General features: G+C 43.8%; 2 protein-coding genes across 2 annotated transcripts; both read right to left on the bottom strand.

The window, feature by feature from the left end:
• Positions 1 to 6,071: 6,071 nt before the first annotated feature.
• On the bottom strand, positions 6,072 to 16,858 carry efemp2a (EGF containing fibulin extracellular matrix protein 2a). The gene is made up of 12 exons (XM_034597645.1): positions 15,180 to 16,858; positions 11,497 to 11,584; positions 11,304 to 11,464; positions 10,650 to 10,698; positions 10,372 to 10,560; positions 9,720 to 9,842; positions 9,490 to 9,606; positions 8,764 to 8,883; positions 8,542 to 8,661; positions 8,273 to 8,399; positions 7,438 to 7,633; positions 6,072 to 6,976 (listed from the first exon to the last, which is right to left on the bottom strand). The coding sequence occupies exons 3-12, from the start codon at positions 11,403 to 11,405 to the stop codon at positions 6,815 to 6,817; spliced, it is 1,305 nt and encodes a 434-aa protein (XP_034453536.1). The 5' UTR covers positions 11,406 to 11,464; positions 11,497 to 11,584; positions 15,180 to 16,858; the 3' UTR covers positions 6,072 to 6,814.
• Positions 16,859 to 16,860: 2 nt separating this feature from the next.
• fibpa (fibroblast growth factor (acidic) intracellular binding protein a) lies at positions 16,861 to 21,813 on the bottom strand. The gene is made up of 11 exons (XM_034597647.1): positions 21,438 to 21,813; positions 21,245 to 21,329; positions 20,196 to 20,394; positions 19,968 to 20,094; positions 19,672 to 19,772; positions 18,913 to 19,046; positions 18,271 to 18,379; positions 18,112 to 18,175; positions 17,923 to 18,009; positions 17,674 to 17,771; positions 16,861 to 17,143 (listed from the first exon to the last, which is right to left on the bottom strand). Exons 2-11 carry the CDS (start codon positions 21,327 to 21,329, stop codon positions 17,074 to 17,076), a joined length of 1,074 nt encoding a protein of 357 aa, XP_034453538.1. The 5' UTR covers positions 21,438 to 21,813; the 3' UTR covers positions 16,861 to 17,073.
• Between the last annotated feature and the right edge of the window lie 56 nt (positions 21,814 to 21,869).

Genomic DNA, 21,869 nt, shown 5'->3' with positions numbered 1-21,869 from the left:
CTTCCCTTGAGATTAAGATTCACCACATAAAACATAGTATAAACTAATAGAATACAGAACATTGTTGAAGTTTAAATCAACCTTTTTGCATTTTGAAAGCTTACAAAACACAGAATAGTTGAGGTCTTTATTCAACACAGTTTTCAGGCCCCAAACTGTCCCTAAACTTCATGTCAAAATAATCAATTATGTATCAGAACTTTGTTTTTTCTTATTTTTCTCTGCTGGATTCAAAATTTTGCATTTTACTGATAATACTTATTTACTTGATTTTATTTTTAAATGCAGGACTGGTTACCTTGGTGTATTTTACGAAAGGAAATGATGTTTATACTTTTTTCCACCACTGCTGCCTTGTGAGACCAAGTAAGAAGTATTCAGATATTCTTTCTGAAGTTAAAGTACGTATACACCAGTGTAATGAGTAAAAATCCTGTATTCAAAATTTTCCTTGGATAAAAGTGCATAAACCGTGATATCAAATATATTTAATCTACCAAAATTACTTATACAGAATGTCCAATTTTCAAATAAAGTATATAATGTAATTGAATTATAACTATTGATGCATTAATGTGTACATCAATGTAGCTGCTGGATTTCTTAAACTCTCATCATAAATCAGAAGTTATATTTAGTTATGTTTTTTGTTTTTATAGTTATCTGAATCAACAAAGTAGTGAAATAAATGACTTCTGTACGTATTAAGTTGTAAGTTCCTCTAAACTACAGCATTCCACTGCTGGTGAGTCCACATCCTCCAGTTGTTCTACAACAGAAGTTGAAAAAAATGCCTCAGCAACTAAAACTCAAAGCCGGAACATGTTTCATAATCAGTTTGTGTTCGGATTCACAGAATTCCTGTCCAGCTCCTGCACCCTGGAGTTCACATACCTTTCAGTGTTTTGCTTTTCTTTTTCTGTTATTTTTCTCAGGGCTGAATGTCTTTTCAGCATAGGTCCCTTTTGCTGCCACCCACACATCCATAGCAACACGTCGTCGTTTCTTGGTAACCACATTTACGCAACGTGTAAAAGAAATGGAAGGTAGAGTAAGCTTGGGTAAGGTCTAACTCTGAGTCTTATATAAATCTATCCAAGGCTCCAGAGGGAGGAGAGGGAGGGGGAGGGGGGGTCTCAACATCTGGACTTGAACTCTCAACATCAGCTCTCATGTAATTAGTTTTGTTTGTGAATGACAAATAGATGAGCAAGTTCAGCTCCTTTTCTCTGTGTTTCTGTATCTGAACACAGCTCCAGTCAGAGTACATGTGTGTTTGCAGTCATATTTCTAATTACACTGCTGTTAATTACTGACATGTGACACGTTATCCTGTTCGCTGCAGCCCCCGGCGCTAAACTGCCGGCGTGTTGGTAGGAGAGGACGCTGACCTGAGGTAATGAACATACCCAGCAATTGAACCTGTAATTGGACCAGACTGATAAGCTAATCATTTTCAGTGATAACGAGAAACTGCGGTGTCACAGGACGGGCGGTTTCTACAGCATTTCCACATGTGAGCTCCAGGAGGGAGATCACTTCTGATCCGACACATGTTTGTATTCAAAAGAAGAAGAAGAAAATGTGACAGGATTTAAAAATGAATCATAGAACATCCAACCAAAATGTGTTGCGTGTGAATATATATTCAGCCTTGAACTTCAAGAGTCCTGAAATAAACCCTTCCTTTGGTAAATGTATTTAATATTATTATTTATAATGCAATTTAATGCAGTTTTTACTCAAAATAGAGACGTTGTTTCAATTTAATGATCAGGCTTCAGTTTGCAAATGTTCCTATTATTTTGGCACACACTCATACGTACTTCAACGGCACCACAAGATGACCATCAAGTACAACCAAACTACATGTAAAATAAGATATAAATATGTAGGCTACATGCATGTATTCCAATTAGCTGATCTAATCTACTATTTTTCCATAAGGGAATTACTATACAAGAGGACGTAAAGAAGGCCGAGTGTCAGTCATTAGAGCACAAACCTCCACCAAGACCCAACACAGTTTTATTCTAATCGATCTATAATCTAAATACAGTTTGTTTAGTGTATGGGGGACACTAATGTGACTGTGTTAATGAGAAACTTCTCTCTCTCTCTCTCTCTCTCTCTCTTGCACAACCACGCCGCGGCTACAGAGGTAGCTCTTCCGCGCTATCCACGACCCACCGGAGAGGAGCGGAAACGGAAGGAGTGCGAGCCAAACACGGCCGCCTCCTTAAATACGGGACGCCCGACGTCGCCTAATGACTGGTGCGCCATTAGAACAGGTAGAGCGCCCCGCAGCGGCAGGGAGGGAGCGCGCATCTGGCTACATAAAGGAGGAGAGAGACTTCCCTGATACTCTCACTAATTTACCCTCTCCCATCACCGGGCCCTCTTTGCATTGTGCAGCCAGTGTTTGAAGTCCCACAGATTCCAGTGGCTGCTCTTTTCCTTAATGAACTAATCCCGGCTGCTCGGGGGGTTGTGGGCGGAGGGAAATGACACTCCACCTCGCTCTCCCATTCATAACCATAATACCTGCATTGTGCTGTGGTGGAGGGTGGGGGGGGAGGCGTTGAGAGCTTTTTTGTGATGCAGCAGCAGGAGGAGATCAAAAGGGAGCTGCTCCTCTGTCATGGCAGCATGTGTTGAACTGAAGGGACACAACTGGACTCTGACACGAGGAAAGGTTCCTCTTTCCTGTCCAACATGTTTGTCCCAGAGTCGTTGGTGCACCTCCGTTTCCCCGCTTCCGGTCCCACGCCATCCCCCCCCCCCCACTGCGGCCTACAGGGCTCGGCTTGCCCAGAAATGAGATCACACTCAGGCGAAGGCGCCAAGAAACGAGGCCCAGGCCGTTCCAGCTCCCCCCTCTGCCGCCCCGAACACTCCTCCCACCCGTCTATGTGGGCACCTCTCAAACACACGCTCCCCTATGTAAACACCCACACCCTGCAAACAGACACAGCAGCCTAAAGACACACTAACACAGAGACACCAACAAACGCGTAAACACAGATACCGGGTACACACACACACAGACCTGCAGCATGAGCACACGCATTCCAAAATCTGATTCCTCCAATTACATCACTTCACACACATTCACACCCACACTCCTCTGTGCCCACTCTGCCAATACAGTGTTTGTTTTCATCTCATTGTCGTCGCAGTGTAACTCACTCTGTTTGTTTTTGCATCTATTTTTACTCGTTTTCCAGCTCTCTGTGCTTGTTTTGCATCATTTTTAGCAGGTTTGCATCATATTGTGGTTGTGTTGCGTCTAATTTTTGTCGTTTTACAGCTAGTTTTAGTGATTTTTTCATCTTCTCTTGGTCTTGTTTTGTGGTCACATTATGTTACGCGTCTGTGATCGTTTCTGTGTCTATTTCTCTTCAGTTTGTGTCTTTTTAGCTATTTTGCATCTCATTGTGGTGATTTTTTTGTGTGTCTATGTTGAGTAACTTTACATCTTTGCTGTCGTTGGGTCTCTTAGTGGTTGCTTTGCCTTTTTCATCATTCTTTGGGTAATTTGGCATCTCTCTGTGGTGTTTTGAGTTTTTCGGGTGTCATATCTGGGTTATTTTGCATCCTGTGGCCATTTTGTGTCTTTTTTTGTCAGTGACATTTTTCAGGAGAAGCCCAGGGAGCCCCCTGATGGTTTGGGCCCCTGTGCCTGGTGAGCCAGTTCGGAGGCCGTCCACGACAGAATCCCTCAGTTTCAGTTAGGTTTTCTTTCTGTCTTTGGACCAACAGGAAATGCCAGGAGACTTACAGTATAACACTAGGCCACTGTGCCCCTAATATGAACACACACACACACACACACACACACACACACACACACACACCTCCTCCCCTCCTGCACTCTCTAACCACATCACCAGGATCTGTCCTCCTTGTTCTCCATCATTACAAGATGAAGTTATGTAAGAAATATAAATCTATTCTACAGCGCTCGCTGAGTTGAACATTATTTGTGAGAAGAGGACAAAGGTGTCGTCACTTTTTCCTCCCACAGGTGCATGAGTTCATGGAAAATGGGAGAAAATGTAGGTTCACCAGTCAATTAGGTTATAAAACCAACACAATCTCCTCAGGTTGTTGCTATTCCTGGATGGAGGAGATCTGTGTGGTCTGCTGCCCCCTGGTGGCTCAACCGTGTCTGCTCCTGTTACATAAAACAGGGCTGTGTGTGAGTCATCACCCCCTCCAGTGAGAACAGATGGGAGGTGTGTGTGTGTGTGTGTGTAGGCCTGGGTGGAGCTTACAGCACTGGACTGTAAAATAAGGGCTTTCCCCTCTCTCTTTCTCCCACTCACTCTTTCTCCCACTCTCCCTCTATCTTTTTTTTTGTTTTTTGGGGGGTTGACAGAATCCGTTGCACACAAAGAGAAATGCTGTGACAGTAAAAAGCGAAACAGAAGGCTGCATAGATTCACTGTTTCATATAAGATGCAGCCTTTCACTGCCCTAATTTCACGATGCCGGGAGGTAGATACAAGATTTTGGGATATGTTTGCCCAGATCTTGTTTTGGAGTAATAGAGTGATGGTGGTGTTCACTGATGCTGTAGACTGAGGTGAATCTGTGTTGGAGGGTGTGGGTGCAGGTGAAGTATGATGAGCTGGTTCTTATATTTGAACACACTCAGGAACCTTCTCTGTGTCATGGCACTGCCAGGAACCCCCCCCCCCCCCCCCCTTCTGTGATGTGGACTCCACTCTTAACTTCATAATGAAACCAGGTTCTCTCCTTTGGTCAGACAGGACTCAGGAACTGTTGTGGCTGTGAGCTTTCCAGTGAAACTAGATAAACAGTGATGGTAGTGGGACTAAATCTCTTTGCCTGTGTGAGAGAAGGTTTCAAGCACAGTTTTAAGGTGCATTATATCAGAGCCGGTTGTGGAACTGTGTCCAAAGTGTTGTCTATTTATAACGAGTGGAGCCGAATAAGCAGAGCAACGGCTACACTACTGAGGCCGTTTATAAAGCCAGTGGCTGGCTGGGGGCCTAAATAGATGCAGTGTAGATTTAAGGCCAGGTCACACCACAGACTTTCTGCTCCATGTTTGGGTCAAAGTCAAATTTAAAGGCAGCTCAGAGAAACATTAGAAAATGTAGCTTAGTACATTAGTGGCTGTGTTGGCAACGTGGGGCAGTGAACCAGCTATTAGCCATTTTCAGACAAGAACTCCGGAAAATAGTTAGTTTGCCTTTTTCACGTACGAAGAACGCAGCAGGAGATTGTCTGAGTAAGACGTGTTCATAACAACAGGAAAACGTATGAACACTCAGGTGAGGGGTGGCGTCGCAGCACATCAACGCCAGGGTCGGCTCTCTCCAAGGTTAAATCTAAATCTGCGTCTTCTACGTTCATGGCTCCTCTTTTAAATCCTCAAATATTTGTAGACTTTTAGTTATTTTTTCCACTTTTGAGTCTGTCGAGTGTTAGAAACGTCGTCAACACGCCCTCTAGCTCAATTTTCCAGACATTATTCGGTGGTATTCTCACATGGGATCAATCAGACATCCTCCTGACATTTTACAAGGGGGGCTGGCAGGAGGAGTCCAAGAAAAGGAAAAGAGCCATAGAAGGCCTAAGGCATTTTACACACTGCTACTTTAAGTTCAGTGCATGTCTGAAAGCAGCTTTTGCTTATATTTGCAAAACTAACCAGTGAAGTCGTCATCCTTTAATTCTTTAAACAGACGGAACAGAAAAACTCCACAGACAATAACAATCATCGAGGGGTTAACTCACGACTGTTTCCATTCAATTGAACTGAAAATACATTAAGTTCTGATTAATTAATTGAAACTGGAATCTAACATTTCATTTTCTCACAACACAAGGTTCTTAAAGGAATTCCATTACATTTCACTTCTATTGATAAAACAACAGATAATAAAAAAGAAGCTGCAACTTGAGAAATAGTCGCCAAATAGTTTTCTGTTGATCGACTAATCAATAAAGTTTCAGAATTTTCCAGAGGGACAAATGCTCTAGAATGAAAAGACGTAAAAGAACGAATCTGTGATTACTTTAACTGCGACACAGAGATGTTAAGGTACATTGTTTTATTTGGGTTCAAATCTTAGACAAAGAAAATACAAAGTACAACACGTGGCAATCCGACAAACGGCAGTTAAGGGAGAGGTCGATGGTAGGGCTGAACGGTGGAGGGTGAAGGAGGAGCGTGGATGCTGAGGTCTGATATGAGTGGTTACTGGATCGCGTCTGTGAAAAGGAAAACGGGAATAAAGTGACAGAGTGGAACCGAAGATAAGGATGTAAACCGGACGAGACGGATTAATGTGGTGACGCCGGGCGTGAATCACTCCACCTGACAGCAGCACGGCACAGATTTGTTATCACGCTGAGCAGGTGTGAAGAAAATAAATCCCCTTTTTATACTCGGACGTCAGGATGATGCCGTCAGACGAGAGAGCAGTGAAAAATAACATGAAAAGTGAAAACCCAGGAAATTGAAAAACCGGAGGGAACAATTGGACTGGACTTATCATTTTGAGGCTCCTCTGTATTTGAGACATTACTGCTGCATGTATACTGTATACTGTATACTGCACTGCATGTATATTCTTACACGTAATATGGTGGGCTGACAGAAATGTGTGGCTTTCTTTGTACAAGTACAAAAAGCTACGAGTGTGACATCACAGTGACTGGTTGAACTGCATCAACCACTTCTTTTTACAGCTTCTTTTGCATCTGTGCTTCTCCTCAGCTCTTTCTCTCCATCTTTTCTCTGTGTCCCCTCCAGTCTTCTTCGTCCTCCTCTTCCTCTTTAAAAGGAGTAAGGCCCAACGTAGATGGAGAGTCTGAGGGCGGAACTGCCGTGGTAGCTGAGCAGAGGGTTGACGGACACCATCTCCAGGTCCAACGTGTACTCTCTGGGACCCGACACAGCACGGGCCAGCACCAGCATGGCGCTGATATTATTGATTTGCTGGAGAAGACAAAACAAATATGACTGAGTACATTTCTGCAGGAAGGGAAACTGTCAGCGTGTGGGTGAGTTTTTGATTTTCACACGTAAAGCATGTTTGAGCCTCCAGGAAGGTGCTTATCAACAATATTGTTTTAGAATAAAGAATAGGTTCACTGTATTTTATCATGTTATTCATTATTAACACTGCCAGTTTATAATGTACACCCATCTAAAACTGTTCTACCAGCCCTACATTGATTCCTATTTTATGAGGGGAGGCAGTTTTACCAGATTTCACTGACAAAACATATTTTAATGAGCCTAGAAACATCTCATCCTATATTAATCTGTATCTTATTCATCTAAGTCTATGTCTTGAACATGAACCAGAACTGATTCTTTCGGTCAGCACAGCAGATTCGGTCTCATTAACCATCAGGTTAGTGTGACTCCACGCTCTGCTCTGTAACAGCTCTCACCCTGATGTAAAAGTCTCCGTTCTCGTCCCCGGAGCGGATGCGGAAGGTGTTGTAAGCCCCTGGAGAGACGCTGGTGGCTTGAATCTGGAAGATGTCGGAGGGGACGGAGCGCTCCGAGGTGATGGTCATGTAGCGGTGGACGATGGAGAAAGGAAGCTCTCGGCAGGCGGGCTTGCTGACGGGACACACGCAGCGGCTGCACACACACAATGGAAGAAAATGCAGAGTGATGGTTAAATTTACGTGCAGTCATTTGTGGTCGTTTTGCGTCTCAATATAGTTGTTTTTCATGGTATTTGGTAGTTGTTTTGTTTGTATTGGTAGTTTTGCATCTTTTTATAGTTATTGTGCAACATCTTTTAGAATTTAGGGGCTTTTAAGTCCTTTGGGCTCTTTCAGCAATCCATCCGTGATATGAGTAGAAAACAGAAGTTCACAAATTAACCAGCAGAGGGAGTAATATGACTAAGAGGAGAGAACTCTTGAATCTAAACAAATGACCGGTAGCCATTGTTTTTCTAAAACACCTTTTATACAAGCAAATCATGTGGGATTTGTTAATAGTGACCCACACCTGTTACCAATCCAACACTTGTTCACAACTGTAATAGCTTTCTTATTGCACTGGACCGTTTTCAAAAGAGAAGGTCGCAGAGTTGGACCCGTGTGTGGAAAAAGTAATTGGGATAATCTTGAAGCTTGAGCCATACTCAATACAGGGGTTGATTATACTCTGAGCTGAGAGCCAGCACATACTTGAGTAATTGGGAAAAGGTGTGTGAAAGTGTGTGTTTTGAGTGTGAACACACTCCAGCTTTCATGAGGTGTCACTCACTTCTCAGACACCTGGATATACGGTTCTTGGCATCGGTTGCTGTCCACGCACTGGTATCGCCCGTGGATGTTCACACACGTCTGTGTCTCGGTACACTGGTGATCACCTGTTTCACACTCGTTTATATCTGCGGAGAGAAAAGGGCTTGTGATGTTTGACTGAACAGGAAGAGGAAAGACAGCAGGAAGAGAGCTGCTGTCGAAGAACGAAGGACTCGCACAGAGAGGGAAGTTTTGAGAGGAAAAGAGGAAGCGTGTGTGTGTGCTCACCCTGACACAGTCTGGTCCCCAGCAGCTGGTATCCCTCAGGGCACATGCAGGAGAACTTCCCTGGTTCATTGACACACTGGTACTGGCACAGGTAACTGGAGTAGCTGCACTCGTCAATGTCTGTCAGGATGCAAGTTCATGTTTAATTTACAGTCCACCATCAACGACAGAATACATATAAACAGACAGGTGTCACAGAGAGAAACAGGGAGAATGTCTTACCATTACAAGCGAAGCCATCAGGCCCCAGCTCGTAGCCCTGGTCACAGCGACAGAGGAAGGTGCCATATGTGTTGTAACACCTCTGAGAGCAGGGGGCACCCATGTCACATTCATTCACATCTGAAACGAGGGAAGGCAGATTTTATAGAGCTGTGTGGACGTAAACTCTAAACGTTATAAAAAGGGTTTTGTTATTTTTGTGGGACAACAGACTGGAAAGCTCGTATATCCCAAAAGCTTTAATAGGTTCTGGATCCAAAACTAAAAGGCACAAATCAGAATAAAAGCTCCAAGTAAATTCAAAGTCCCTGAAAACACATTTCCCAAGTCGGCTTATTACTGGGAGTGATGGAGTCCAACGAGAAGTGTTTTCAGCCAGAGTTGAAACTCTTCTGTTTCTTCGATGTGAGAAATTTCTATCTGTGCTGTTTAAAATATAAACTAAAAGATTTACTCAATAATGAAAATAAATGCTTGTGCAAACTTAGTGTTCTATAGCTTATATAAAACTTATATAAGTACAGATAAAACTACCAAACAGTACATAATGTAGTTCAAATTCATTCCAAGTACTTTTAGTTTAGATACTTGTACTTTGCGTGCAAGATTTTGAAAGCAGGGTTTTTATTTATAATGGAGTCTTAACATTTTTTAATTGTACAGTTTTTTTTACCCTGGTGGCTCAAATTGATTAATACTTCTTTCATTACCAGTTACATTACTCACCAATACAAGAGCGGTTGTTTCCTGCCAGCTGGAAACCAGGTTCACATTGACAAGAGAAGGACCCGGGGACGTTGACGCAGCGATGTTGGCAGTATCTGTACCTGCACTCGTCGATGTCTGACAATTAAAAGAGGCTATTAAGTTCACGCCTGCAGCTCCAACAGGCCGTGCAGTAAAAACTTTTCTTTCTCTAAGTTGCCATATGTTTAATTGAATTTAGATCAACTCACCGATACACTCTATGCCAACCTTGCGGTAACCATCCGGACACTGGCAGGTGAAGGCACCCAGGGTGTTGATGCACTGCTGGCTGGGCTGACAGTCATGTTCATCTCGCTCACACTCATCGATATCTGTGTTAGTGGGCGAAGTGAAACAGGGACACGCGTGTCAGAGCTGTGGTCATGGTGAGCAAACACAACGTCACTCAGCCCGACTGACCGGCGCACTGTGATTGTTCGAGGGCTGGCGGTGGCGACTCCGCTCCCCTGGTTCACGCCCAGCAGCTGAGAACATCACATAGTGTTGAATCATGTTTGCTGCCTCATGCAGACCCAGATGAACACGTCTTCGTCCTCCAGCACAGGCAGTTTTCTCGGTTCTTAAAACAGAGCAGCTGTCCTCGTGTGAAATCTTCCACATTCCTACACTGTCTGCCTGCCCCGCGTGGACTCATGCTCACTCACACCCACACAGACTGCACCAACACGCTGCCTCCAGTTCCAACACCTGCTACAGCCACCTGTCCCCCACAGCCTGTGGCCGCCGACAATAAATGTACACAATCACACACACACACACACACAAATGTGATTAATGACCACTCATCCTGTTGCCACCTGTCCACCTCTAACCCCCCAGACCAACAAACCAGACACTCACCCACACAGCTGTCTCCCTGCGGCTCGTAGCCCAGAGGGCAGGGGTTAAAGGGCTCGGTGGGCGTGATGGGGGGCTCTGGAGCTGGGATGACTGACGCAGAGCGGGGAAGGCACAGGTACCCTCCGTAGTGGTTGAAGCACTTCATTTCCCCTTTGCAGGCATCCGGAATGGTCTCACATTCGTTTATGTCTGATGGGGGATGCAGAGACATATTTAATGACTGTGCATAAGAACTGGATGTTGAGTTGGAGAAACTGCAGGTAAAAGTGAGCTCTTACCTTTGCAGTGCTCGGTCTGAGGGTCCCAGTGATACCCATCTGTGCATTCCTACGAAGAGCAACAGAGAAATATAGACTGTGAGAAAATGGAGGAAAGAAAGACGGGAACAGTCCCTCTGAGTCATGAAGTTGCATATTCACAATACATAATAAATCCCTCAGCAGATCGACATTAAAAAAAGAAGCAGAGGATAGATAAACGTGTACTCATGTAGGAGCGCTGGGCCAAGAAGACAAGAAGTCTGCTGCTGGTGAGCAGAGAATGACATTTTAAATTGCTTTTCTGAGGCCGAGTGTCACTTGAAACACAAAGAAAGTCAGGCCACTGTTTGGAAGAGGGGTCATTATCATTCTGGGAGGAAAAAAACATCGCTGTGAGTTGCATGGGAAGAAAATTGAGGCTTAAAACATGGAATTAAAACTAAAATTACCTCCAGATAGTAAAACTATAAAACGTTGGACGTGGAAAGCTGCTGTGCAATATTAAGCATGGAGAAGAAGAGGAGCTAATAAAAAGGGGGAGCCGAGGCCAACAGTTCAACAAGAAACAAAGCCGAAAAAATAACTGGCAGGTGTGGTGTGTAATAAAAGAGAAGATGCCAAGGGAATAAGAGAGGAGAGCAGAGGGAGGGAGAGAGATTCAGCCGTCCTTACCGTGTAGGTGTCACTTTCTTTAGAGGGCTGTGAAATAGCAATGTGGAGGAGCACAGACACACATATGCACACGCACAAGTTTGACACACAAGTACCCTGCATACTAATGCACTAATTGGCGGGAGAACAAGGACATGAACACACGTACAACATGCACACACGCACACACACACACTCACACACACACACACACACACACACACACACACACAGCTATCAGACAGGAGGCTGGGCCTTGAAGGTGAGACTCTGTGATGTACGGGGCGGCCGAGAAGTGGGATCTGTATTTCAGAGAAGGAGAAGTGGGGAAAAAGACAAAAAGAACAACATTAGAAATCACAAAACGCTTCAATTCGGTCTCAAAACTCACTGGTGCCTGTGAGCCGCTCCCACAGCTGAGGTGGATAAATCAACTCCAAGCTAAATACGCTGCATGGAGCCAATTTTTAAGTAGTCGTCCACTCACAGTGGACTTTGTTCAGTGTTTGTCAACCACACAGTTCCCCCTTGATCGCAGCGAGAATAAATGGAATAAATCGGCCGGCCAGGTAAAAACATAAACACTGTGACGTCCTCCATCCTTCAGCTGAAAATAACAAAGTCAACATCACAGAAATACTTTCATATTCGCTGCTCACAGAAAGCCCTCTGTGTCTGCGGACTGGCAGACTACAACTCAGTGGAATGATAGTCTCGCTGAGCGCTGCCTCCCGAGGTTCGCTGCCCTGTGTATCAGGGCAGAATCCTGGCTATTACTTCCATATTTTAAAACGGCATCTCGTTTCATTGCTTCAATTTGTGAGATAAGGAATCTCGTTCTCTCTGGTTGCTGTGTTGTCTGTAATGTCAGAGGACATCTGTCTGTGTTTTCGGAGTAACCAAGTACACTCAGGTACTGTGCTGAGGTACAATTTTAGGTGTTTTCGCTTGGGTTTTTCCCTTTTCAGGTACTTTTTAAAAGTGAAGTTATTGTGTTTAAGGCCCTGCCTGCCCACAGAGGTCATTCCAGGTAGGAGGCGGATTACAGCTGCTCAGGTATTTGCTGGTATTTACATTAACGACAAAGCTGCAGCAAAACTAACAGAATAAAAAGAGTAAATTTGAACTTGTTCTACAGATTCATGACTTACCTGTATACATAAAATATTATCTTGTATGCATAAGATTAAAATATCTTAATCCTTCAGGATCTTGGGATATACATAATTTAAGACTATGAAAGGATCCACTAGGCATAAAGTGACTTTCTACTCTGGATACTTTAAGTGCTACTTTTAATCAAGTGGAATTGAGAATGAAGTCACAGCATTTAATTATAACAGTATTTTAACATTGAGACACTGTGTCTTTTACTCACAGGCCTCAGTACTTCCACCAGCACAGTGTTCTGTAGAGCGTGGCATGTTTTTTTTTTAGATGTATTTATAGTGTATTATGTTTGCTGAGTGCTCTGATGGACTTGGCTTTTCTCCCAGCACAGACACAACCATCCCTCAGTTAATGTTCCTGGAGAGAGGCTATAAGCAATTCTGCTGACTAAACATAAACACATCACCTATTCCAGCTCCTGGAGAAAAAAATATAAACCAAAAGGAATAAAAACCATGAAATGACTCGAGAGTTAGATTCACTGCCTGCCTACGTGTATGGTCACACGCTCTGCGGAGGCCACATTTACGGGCACTGCTTATTGTTGTATTTCGTCTCAAGACAAACCGAAATCCGCAGGGTGACGTGGACACCCTCAAATACTCGGTGGATGACATCACAGGCGATTTGTGTGGTTAAAAGCAGCAAAACACAGACAGTTACACATACCAGCGTGCAATCAGTCTACCACAGTACGTGACCTGTCTGAACTGAACTTACAACCAGGAAGAATGTGGCCCAAAACCACCCGAAAAAACAAACTGACCATCGGTCCGGGGTCCAGTCACTCACTGGCTACTCAGTGTGGGCAGCAGGGATGCATGGGTGTTGCCCTGCTGCCGCTGGAGATCAAGTGGCGGTTGACCTCTGGAATGCCCATGGCAAGGATGTGGGCGCCAGTTTTCAGCTGGGATGCCCTGCAACGGCAGTGGTTCCCAGGGTATCAGGTTCTGGGAAACCCCCCATGGTTCACATAAGAGGACAGCTGGTGCCAAACCTCCGGGCGCTGCTCTCCAACCTCACATCTCTCCTCATTGTGTGGGAGGATGTCGGAGAATGTGGCCCCGCTGCAAGAGTTCATCGTCTGGGTCTGGACGACCACTGATGGAGACACAGGTTCACTGTAACACCCCCTCACCAGTGCTGCTGCTCTGACACCTGCTGTGTTTCATGTTAACATTAACTGGACTTATAAAATGGTTTTAAACAAATGTAACTACTAGAAAGAAATAAGTCAATTAATAGATCAGCTGATTGATAGAAAACTACCTGGTTAAGTCAAAAATGCTTTAAATTCATTCATTCATTCATTCTAGCTTCTGAAATGTTAATATGATGATAAATTGTATGTATGGTTTTGGAAAGTGGTTCGACAAAATCAAACCTTGGATTTTAAGATATTAAAGAACACTTTTCACTTTATCCTGAACTTTGGTACCACGTGAGAAATAATTAATGAATCAATAAAGAAAATTACTGTTATTTGAAGCAGATGCAGTTTAGACCTGAAAATCATGTGTTGTTTTTTCCATTCACATCACATCTCATGGAAAAATAATTATAATCTAATGTAATCACCCTTCAGAGCTCGTCTTGGCCTCAGTAACAGCAGAATGACCCACTTCTAAATGTACACAGTCAGCACAATTTAACAGGCAAAATGTCAGGCTGCTCATAAAAGTGACCACATGGGGACGAGGGAAACACACGGTCGGACCACACACACGCATTGTGTAAACAGCAGAACGGTGATGTCTTGTAGAGTATACGTAGCTAGCTTTGGGTTGTTCTACTCGGCCGTGCATGGAGCAGCCTAAGAACATGGTGGCCCATCTGCGCCCTGTTACCATTGTGGCAGTGAACCTGCAAATCCGCAATCAGGGGGTCTGCACACAACTGGACTCCTGTTGTGAGACTCTCCATCGTCCCCCCCCCATGTTCTGAGACATAGTTTATCTATGGACATAGTCACACGGCTCCTTCTCCTTCTGAAATCACTGTAAAGGCTGTTACAGTGATGTGTTGGTACATGCAGACACTATGGGCCACTCTTTAGGGGAACAGCCCTCCTTCCTGTTGCCTTGCCTGTTATAGTTAATTCCGCTTGAGTCTTTAGTGGTGGCGGAGGTGTCACATGTTAGCTATTAGAAGTTTAACGTAAAAACAGTGATAAAACAGCATTCGACACCGATGTCATCCCGGTTTCAAGATTTTTTCTGTTTGTTGGAAGCTGGCACCTGTTCCTGTGTCAGAAATGTAACTTACAGCTTCACGTTTGTCTGACTGTAGTTTCCCCTGAGTGACTAACACAACTGAGATTGTGACACTGACTTGAAGTGTTGTTCAAGAAGGATGAGGTGGAAGGATTTTGCAACAAACTTTATAATAATACGTGCACTGTGACTCATCGCCTCTCTTCCTGTCTACCCCCCTATTACAGTCTCTGGAGCACGGAGCCAAGAAGCGAGCCGAGAGACTGTGGGCCACATTATCTTGGCTCTTGTGAGGAACCAAGTGCAGCTGGGAGAGCAGAGCAGAGCAGAGCAGACAGCAGAGCAGTGGAGCAAGTGTGACGTGTATGGCCTGTACCAGAGAAATGGGTGAGCGGTACATCTCATCTTAAAAACTTGGGAGGAAACTCGAGCAAAGTCCGGCAATAATTCTCTGTTTCACACAAATCTCCTCTTACATCCGTATAAGACATTACAGAAACACAGGAAAACTCACGGGTGAATCTTTTTTCCGCTGGGTCCTCCGTCGCTGAGTCTCCCTCTGGCCAGTGTGTCCTTCTGCTGAGCTGCGGTCGTCCCGGCTGAGTTGGCGTCCAGAAGTGGTCCCTTAAACTCCTGCCTGTATGACCCTGAGAGAGTGAGTGGGGAGACCGACAGCTGGAGCAGCTGAACACATGCAGAGGGAGGGAGAGAGAGAGAGAGAGAGCGAGAGGGAGCAAGAGACACAGACAGAGGGAGAGAGAGAGCGAGAGAGAGAGGGACAGCCCATTCTTAACCCCCCCCCCCCCCCCCCCCCCCCGGCCCCCTGCACTGCCATCCTCCACTCTCCAAACCCCCTCTCCCTGACCCCCCAGGATGCAAATTCCTGGTCTGCGGCCCAAATTCCAAAATTCCAAATCTGTCCAAATCGCAGGCGGAACAACTCACAGATTCACACACACATGCCCCCCCATCTTCTTACCCAATGCCCCTCGTACTGGTCCCACAACACACCTGGTTTCATTTAAACTAAATCCCTGCAAAAGCCCCAAGCACTCCCACCCTTTCCTCCATTTTCCCATTTACCCCCCATCTATCTATACTTATACCTCCCCCCATCTTTTTTCCTCTCCATAAAGCGACTAAAGCCCTTGCTCTCGTCCAATCTGACATGCAGGATATTTATAGCAGAGCAGAGAGAAGTTAATGGAATGTGGACAAAAATTAGAGAGTGGAGAAGAGAGAGTGTGTGTGTGTGTGTGTGTGTGTGTGTGTGTGTGTGTGTGTGTGTGTGTGTGTGTGTGTGTGTGTGTGTAGACCTACTCGGAAAATTTGTCATCTTATTTCGTAGAATAAACCGATGGAAGTTCTAGGGGAAAAATATTGAAAATAAACTGCTGTTATTATTCTTAGACAGTCTTAAAGTCGCTGCTCGCTCTGTTTGTACATGACTAACCCTTTACGGGACTTGGAATCAATTTGAGTTGTGTTGTAAACTACTGAAGATGTTGCTTAACCCATTGGTTTTAAGTCTGACTCAATTGAAAGTCAAACCTTAAGGTTACTCTCATGCTTTCCACGAAAAAAACAAAATCCTCCGGTCAATGAAATGATCATGAAACGAAGTATAACATTACAAAATATTTTCTGTGTTCAAATCTTATAATTGAACAAGTGAAACAGACATATGGGTCGTTGTATTTTAAGAAAACGCAATCAGGCTTTTTTCAAATCATGGGGGCAATTCCTGAATGTTTATGTTGCTTTTTTTTTAAAGTAAACCTCCCGTGTGTGGGTTTTAAAACCTTTACTTAGCCACCGATTGTTTATCTGTCCTGTGTTTCTGGGTGGTGATGGAGATGGCAGCTGTCATTACAGGGGCTGTTGTTAAAAGTCACACTGACAACCCCCCTGGCTGGACCAACTGTGCCCCCCTGGTTGGTCCCTTATGCCTACGGCCACACACAAACCTCCCACACACTGGAAGGTCAAATTTAAAATCTAAAACACTCTTACATCTCTACTTTTATGATTTATCACTGCGTGTCTCTCTCTCTTTCTCTACCTAGTAAATCCAGACTCTGGAACGGGTTAATGGTTAACATCTCTTCCATACGACATAACAGGTATTTTATCTATCTTATGACATAAAACAGAAAGACGTCTTAAACGAGAACATAACACAGAATGACATTGTGACGTCAATACGTCCATTTTATTTAGAAACCAAATTTACAGACACTTCGGGGGGAAAGTAGGAAAGCAAGCTCGGAGGCCAAAAGCGATAACAGAGCTCAAGAAAAACAATTCATCAGCGAACAGAGAAAGCAGAAACCGAAGGGCTAAGATAAAAGCAGACGAACCAGACGAATAGCAGTGAGAAGAGCGGAGCGAGCGGTAACGAATACGCTTCAGTCGTGATACATTTTGAAGATACAGCTTTTGATGACGCCCATGTATCTGTCCCACACAAGCTGGTGTCTGAGGAGCAGAAAACAAAAAGAAAGAGATTAGAATGTCAGTCAAAGAGGTACTGAGTCTTATGACAAACTGTAATTGTGAAATCTGGATGAAGAGGGTAAATGAGGCAATCTTTGTCCACTGTGAGTAATGAGGGGGGTCGACACTTCTTTCTATGAATATGTCTTTGTTGAGCATGTAGTGGTGCAGAGCTGTGTAAACCCTAAACTACATTCCTGAGTGTTTGCATGAGAAACAAGGTAACTACAGTTTAAGAAATGGGGGGCATGATAGGGAGGCACCCACTGGTAGAATTCAGACGTCAATATTTGAGAGGATTTTGAAAACACCAACTTTATGTTGGAGCAATGTTCACTGACTGCCAAGGTGTATGACCTTTTTCAGTTATTGGTTAATTATCCCAAAACTCTCTACAAAATCATGGCTGTATTTTTAGCTTATGTTGCCCCCTGGGGAGTTGATTACATTGGCAGGGTCGGTGCCATGTTCTGGCTGATACGTTTTTGCAGAATAAAAGCACATTGACTCACTTGAATGTGTCGAGTATGTGCGCAGAGTTTGTGTAGTGAGTGAGGTAGAGTCTCATATCCGCAGCTGTCCATCGGTCCGAACGGCACGGCTCAATAAACTGGAGGAGGAGAGGAGGGGAGGGGAGGAGACGTTACACACCGTCTCAAAAGGCAGACTTTAAAGTTGGCCCGGGCCTCCGAAAACTTGGGCTGGATGGCCGGCCTTTGCTTACAACACATGTGAAACTACATTTTTGAAAACGCACAAACCTTCTCAACAAGATCAATGAAGAAATCTCTGACGTCTTTTGTGTTCGTTAACTTGGCCGCGATGTTGACAAGGCCTCTGGAAAGATTCTAGAAAAAGACAAAATTAAGTTTGAAAACGGTTTCTGGTTTTACTGTGGAAGCTACTGAGCGATTATTTTCAGTATACGATGAGGGTGTAGTCTTGCTCACCTTGAAATTAGCCTCCATCTCATTAAAAGCTTTAGTCTTTCCTCTGAGAGCTGTACACACCAGACTGAACAGAGACAACAGAAAAATGAGGAAACAAATTAAACCAGTTCATTTTTCAGCACTCAGCATAAATGATCTAGATCGTTCTGTTTCTGTCACCTTTTGTGTTGATCCAGCAGATCTTTGTCTGCGATTAAAATCTTCAGTTCCTTCAGCTCCTGTAAAAACTCTTTATCAAGATCGACGTCCATGTCTTCCACCATGTTATCTACAAAGAAAATTCAAGTCAGGACACAGTTTAAAATCAGCCTAATGGGTATTTTAACTTATTACTATTATCGCGAGTTACTTCTTTATTTGCCGTTATTGAATTATTACATCATTATTCTGATCCTGCTAAATCCAGTTAACCTTTTTCACTTTCTCAATATGTAACTTACAAATTTGAAATTCCTCCTCAGTCTAATGTGGACCAGTTAAACCCGGAGGACCTCTGGTGGTCAGTGGGCCTCACTGACAGAGGCACTGCTGTAACGGTTCCTTTTTCAACATGCATGACCAACAGAGATCAGACCTGTAGTTCTCAAGTGAGACATTTACTTTAAATACTGTCAGATAGTTTTAAAGGTTTAACATAAATTTTGGTTCTTAATTTTATCACTGACATTTGATCACTCTGTAGCCCTCATACTAAGACAACCCAATACAGGTCAATTGAATTAATGTTTAAAAAATGGTCTACGTGCCACACACATCGTAGGTCGGCAAAAATGGCCAAAAGAAACAACAGTTATCGCTCACCCACGGCCCCGACGGTCCAGTTGTTGATAAGCTGCCCACCGCAGAAAGCAAAATCCTGGAAAGTGAGGAACATTAGCTTTCTTTTCCCCGTCTCAAAGCGATTGTTGGCAAAGAAAACGATGGCGGCATAATCCCTGAAACAAGCAGGAGAGGCATCATAGGAAAGTAAAACAAGACTATCAGGTAGAACTTTGTGGATTTTGGATAAAACTGAACATCAGCCTTGATGAGGTATTTTGTCAAAATCATGTAGTGATTCATCATAAAACTACAACAAACCAGGAGCCTGCACTACGAAGCAACTTTAACATATTCAAGATATGTTTTTGTTAAGTGGCCTCACTGAGCCTCACATCAGCCGTCCCATAGAACAGAGCTGGTTATTAACTGGCTCAGATAATCCTGGGTTTTCTCTATGCAGCCACCAGAGGGTTCACATAGAAGAGGCAGAGTCGTTTATTACAAACATCATCACAACCATGAATAAAGTTCTTAAGAGAAGAAACACACTGTGACTGGAGATTAAGTCAGTTAGAGCTATATCCGCAGGTTAGAAGTGCACCAAATGTTACCATGGTGATTTACCACAGTAAGAAGTGAACCAGCTTCATTGAAGACTGATGCCCCGGGTTTAACCTGAAGTTACCTCGCTAACCACAAATCCTGCCTCGTAGTGCAGGTGCCAGATCTGAAGAAATACCAATATTTAGGAAAGCGAAACTGAGGCAAGTCTTGTACTCTGTTCTTCTCACTCATTACCTTGAAAGCTTGTCAGAGAGAAGAAAATGCTGACGTATGTTCTCCACCAGGCGCCCCTTCAGCTCTTCCACTACTTTGAAAACACGTTTGAAGTTGTCAAACTGAAAGAAAAAATTTAAAAAACAGCTCATTTTATATTCACAGAAAGCAAATCTAGAACAACTACAACGAGGTGAGTTTTAGACCAGAACTATGACTTAATCAATGCTTCGGGACTGAAATGTATCCACATAGCTGCAATATTGAGCACTGCCAGTCTTTAAACCTGATAATAGGAGAACTGAGAATGTATTAACCTGTCGTCTGCAGCTCTTCAGTGTCACACCCGTCTTGGCACTGATGTCGTCTAAGTCTTTTTTGGTTCCTTTAGAGAGTTTCTTTCCCAGGACCTCACGGACAAACACATCATCAAAAGCATAGTATCTAAACAAAGAAACACAAGGGAAAGTTAAAATCTGTAGGAATATACTATTATCTACAATGTAAGGAAACAAACATGATAAATGAGAGCACTGTTACTGCACCTCTCTATGAGGATGGCCTGTCGATGCGGAGGGATCTGGAACAGGAGCTGATTGGCTAGTTTGGTTGGACTGTGCAGCAGACGCTCGCACATCTGGAAAGTCCTGTACTGGTCCATGGTGTCGCTCATCAGAACATCTGCGCTCGCCTCACACTCCTCCAGCACTCCTCCCTCCATCCGTACCTTGACTGCATCATTCACTGTTGGAAAAAAATAAAATAAAGCAAGCATAGTTCAAAAGTTATATTAAATAAACTTGAACTATTGTAGCTACTGGTGTTGGATGAATATTAAGATGGAATAAATTACTACTGCAACTTCACATTTGCTGCCAATAATGTGCAGGATGTGGAGATGGATGCTGCAGTTGCATTATTTGCTTACCAATTTGTTTCCTCCATCAAGATCTTTATGTTTTACTGTTTGTTTGTCTCTCTTTCTGTTCCCTCTGTTTGTCTGTTTTTCAGCAGGATTAATCAAAACCTACTGAAATAATTTCCATGAAATTGGACGAGTGGGGCATGACCTGATAGAGAACCCATTCAATTTTGGAGCAGATGCAGATGGCAAGATAGGGCATGAGCCTTTAGGGAGGTATGTGCTCCCCGAGAAGCCTTTTAGTTTCCTAAACGTGATGCTTTAGTTCACTGGTTGCTTACATTTGGCTTGTGAAAAACTGAAATAAGTGTAGAAAAAGACTGAAAAATTTGTGACAGCCTCATTGCTTCTTTATTTTCTATCCTGTTTATAATCTTGGAACAGCCTAAAATTTACTGTGTGGCTACTTGGGATCACAAAACCCTGATTTCTCACAATATCTAGCAGCTTTCTCTTAGCTTTTAGATCCTGGTGTTCTAGGTCATTGCTGCTTACTGGGACCTCACTACTAGGTTTCGTTCCCTCTCGAGTACGTACCACATGTTTTTGGAATGAAAGTAAGAATTCTTGAATCTTTAACAGCACTCAGTACAAGTTCCTGCATATTCATCATCGCATCCACACCCTCGTGAAGCACGTTGTGACCCTACAGGTCCACGCTGAGACCCCTACCTGTGTGTCCATCCAACCAGAGCTGATAGACCTCCTCATCCATGATGGTGGTGTTACCCACGAACACATCCAGCTCCACTGCCATCTGCGAGGAAAGAAGAGAGGTCAGGTGGTGATCAACATCAAGTGTTTTAGCTCAAGCAGCCATCAACAATCATCTGACACTCACACAAACAACATACTGATATGTTACCTTGTCCAGAGCGTTGTCCTAACTAGATTTGAAACAAACACCACGGGGTTTATCGTTTAATTCTATGAGCTGGGTTTAAATTGACTCTCCATGACTCTGTAAGAAGCTAACTTCCTCCACAGGAAATTAGCCTGCTGTGCTAGCTGCAGAGCAACGTGAAGGGCACAGGCTGAAGAGACAACCAGACAATAACACGGTCAGTCAGGAACAAATGCACATGGCGGTGTGAAGAGGAGACAACTCGGGTCTTTGAGGTTTCTATTCAAAACACGAGCACGTGGCTACACGCTGTTGTCATTGTAGCATCGAGGCTCCGCGGTGTCAACAACAGGAGGCGTCCAGCAGCTACTTCCGGTTTGGTGACGTCACAGCCCTCGACGCAGTACATTTACTCAACTACTGTAGTACTCCTCTGTTTTCAGCTGACTTTTA

This window comes from Hippoglossus hippoglossus, chromosome 10, assembly GCF_009819705.1.
Source record: "Hippoglossus hippoglossus isolate fHipHip1 chromosome 10, fHipHip1.pri, whole genome shotgun sequence".
NCBI lineage: Eukaryota > Metazoa > Chordata > Actinopteri > Pleuronectiformes > Pleuronectidae > Hippoglossus > Hippoglossus hippoglossus.
This window is presented reverse-complemented; position numbering and strand designations above follow the sequence as displayed.